The sequence below is a fragment of the Buceros rhinoceros genome, unplaced genomic scaffold, assembly GCF_000710305.1.
Source record: "Buceros rhinoceros silvestris isolate BGI_N320 unplaced genomic scaffold, ASM71030v1 scaffold4955, whole genome shotgun sequence".
NCBI classification, from domain to species: Eukaryota; Metazoa; Chordata; class Aves; order Bucerotiformes; family Bucerotidae; genus Buceros; species Buceros rhinoceros.
Window position 1 is genome coordinate 10,320 of NW_010413293.1, and position 2,427 is coordinate 12,746.

General features: G+C 46.6%; 1 protein-coding gene across 1 annotated transcript in view; it reads right to left on the bottom strand.

Moving 5' to 3' along the window:
* Positions 1–1,241: 1,241 nt before the first annotated feature.
* ING4 (inhibitor of growth family, member 4) overlaps positions 1,242–2,427 on the bottom strand; it is a 3,337-nt gene continuing 2,151 nt past the window's right edge. The window contains exons 6-7 of the mRNA XM_010136663.1: positions 2,333–2,394; positions 1,242–2,111 (exon numbers count right to left, since the gene is read on the bottom strand). Coding sequence (XP_010134965.1) covers positions 2,072–2,111; positions 2,333–2,394 — 102 coding nt within the window. The 3' untranslated portion in view covers positions 1,242–2,071. The remainder of the gene's footprint in view (positions 2,112–2,332; positions 2,395–2,427) is intronic.

Below are 2,427 nucleotides of genomic sequence, written 5' to 3' on the forward strand. Positions count from 1 at the left end.
CACCCAGTTGGTACCTGGATAAACCACAGCTAAAGAAATCTGTTCTCCCACCATGGCCTTCTCACCTATTGTCTCCTGCCATGTGTACTGTGTACTACGCACACAGTCAACATCTTTCAGAATTTACTTTTTCTCTGTTTAAGGAGGGACACCCCAGGAAAATGGTCTAAGAGAATCTGGGGATCGAGATCCAGACTGCGGCAGCGGTGCTGCAAACCATACGAGCCATGATCTGGGTAAAAACTAACCTCTACTTTTTTCTGTGCAAAATGGGAACCCGAGACCCCTACTCGAAGCAAAATCAAAGACTGACGCAATGCTAACTCATTTGAACAGAAGACTTAACACCAGCTTCTGAACCGACGGCTTTGACAGGGTCCCCATACAATCACAAGGTGAGAGTACCATTGCTCTTCAGCTACACGATCCTCTGAATAGTTTTAATAATGAACCCCTAGAAGAGCCTTGGCTTCTTGAATACAAGAACAAAATGCTCCATTGATCCTCATAAGAGTTATCTATGTGAGGAAAACATTTCAAATTTCATGTGAAAAGCTTAAACCCTCCCGCATAGCAGAGACCAAGCAGGAAGAAAAGACTCAGGCTCATCCGTCGCTGGGCCGTGCCAATGGAATTGATAAAGGGGAGCTTCAGTATGGATTGACTCCTCACAGTTACCTGCAGACGCTACAGAGAAAGACACACCTACAGGAACTGTTTTGGAGCCTAACATTATCTTAGGAACAGCAGCTGCAGTTTCTGGAAATAAGGTGAAAGTGACCCGCTGGGCAGCAACTTACCAGGATATCTGGAAAACCTATCCACGTTCCTGGATGCGCATGGTTTGCCCTGATGGATTATTTTCTCAGCTGCGCTGCCCAACAGCCACAGTGAGGGTTGGCCTTCCTTAACCTCCATCTCTCCTTATTAAGAGAAGAGAGCTGATGAAGTAAATGATCCAACAAAAACGTGAATAAATGCCCACCCTCTTGTGAGGTCACGACTAAAGGGGCAGGTATTTTTCACAGCCACCAGAAAGCTTAGTAACCTTTTGCAAGTATATTATTAGGTACACTTTTAAGCCTGACTTAGGCAGAATGTCATATACTAGCACTGTTCAGGATTGGTTCATGAAAAAGCTCTACCACGTTCATCATTTAGAATAAAAGCAGAGCTGAGAGAGAAAAAAAGAGACCCACTGCCAGTTTACTTTGGAGGTGACGGCAAGGCAAACAGAGTACTTGTTTCAACGAACTTTATTTAATTCTGTATTACACAAGTGGGATCTGAATCCCCAAACTTGCCATCATCAACATAATGGAGAAGCACCACTGCACAAAAGGAAGGCAGAATTTTGGAGCTGGAAGACAGGCTAGATCAAGCCATCTCTCCCCACATGGTCAGAAATTCTTCCTCCTTCACACAATGTGCTTCCCAGACCAGCAGTTTTACCCCAGGAATAAGAAAGAGACAACACTAGCTCTAAACACTCCTCTCCTCCTCCTCCTTTCCCCAACAAAAGAGGCTCCTCAATGCCAGTAGTGGAATGGTTAAAGATAGGGAGTACATTAGGTTTTCAGTCTCTCAACTGGCCCACTAGATTAAGAAGTGGCCTGGTTACTCCGTCTCTCCTGAAAAAGATCCAGGAAAATCAAAGACCTAAAATGATGAAGACTTACCTCCTTTCCTTCCCCCATCCCACAGCCTTGTTCTCTAAGCAGAGAGTAGGCAATGAACTCTGAGAAGGCTGAGGGAAAGCCAAGGAAAATCAGGGGCTACCTGAATCCCTGGGAATCTGGTGGCTACCCTGGTGCCCTCATTCATTCTCTCTGAGGTTCAGAGACCTGTTTGGAATAGTACACAGAGAGGGCCTCCCTTAGGGATTCGGAAGCAGCCAGGAATACAGAACACACAGGAACCGCCGTGAGGGTACACACCATTCCAGGGACGGCCCAAACCACAAACAGAGCAAGACTCCCCCCAGCCAAGGCCCCATGGGCTGGGGGAGCTGGGACGAGGCCCTGGCAGGGGGAAGAGAGCTCCTGCAGCAGTACTCAGAGCTCATGAGGTTTTACTTCTTCTTCCTCTCCTGGGAACAGCGAGGGCAGAACCTAGTAGAAAGGGAAGTTAAAAGTCAGCATTTAGGGCATGATGTGAACCTTGAATATACAGTCCCAAACGACCTTTGTCCAAGGTCACAGACAAAGCCTTAATTCAAATTTTCCCTTTTAAGAGGTCTTCTAAGCATGTATATGCAGTACTCTCCCTCCTGCCACCCAGAACCTCCCCTTTCCAAAGACCAGTGGGCCCTCCAGGTTGCTTGTTCACTCACCATTTTCCTCTTGGTTTTGTTGTCAGACCCACACAGGCAAAATGAAACCATTCAATGGAACACTGTTGTGATGGAGAGCAGTCAGTTAAAGAGCG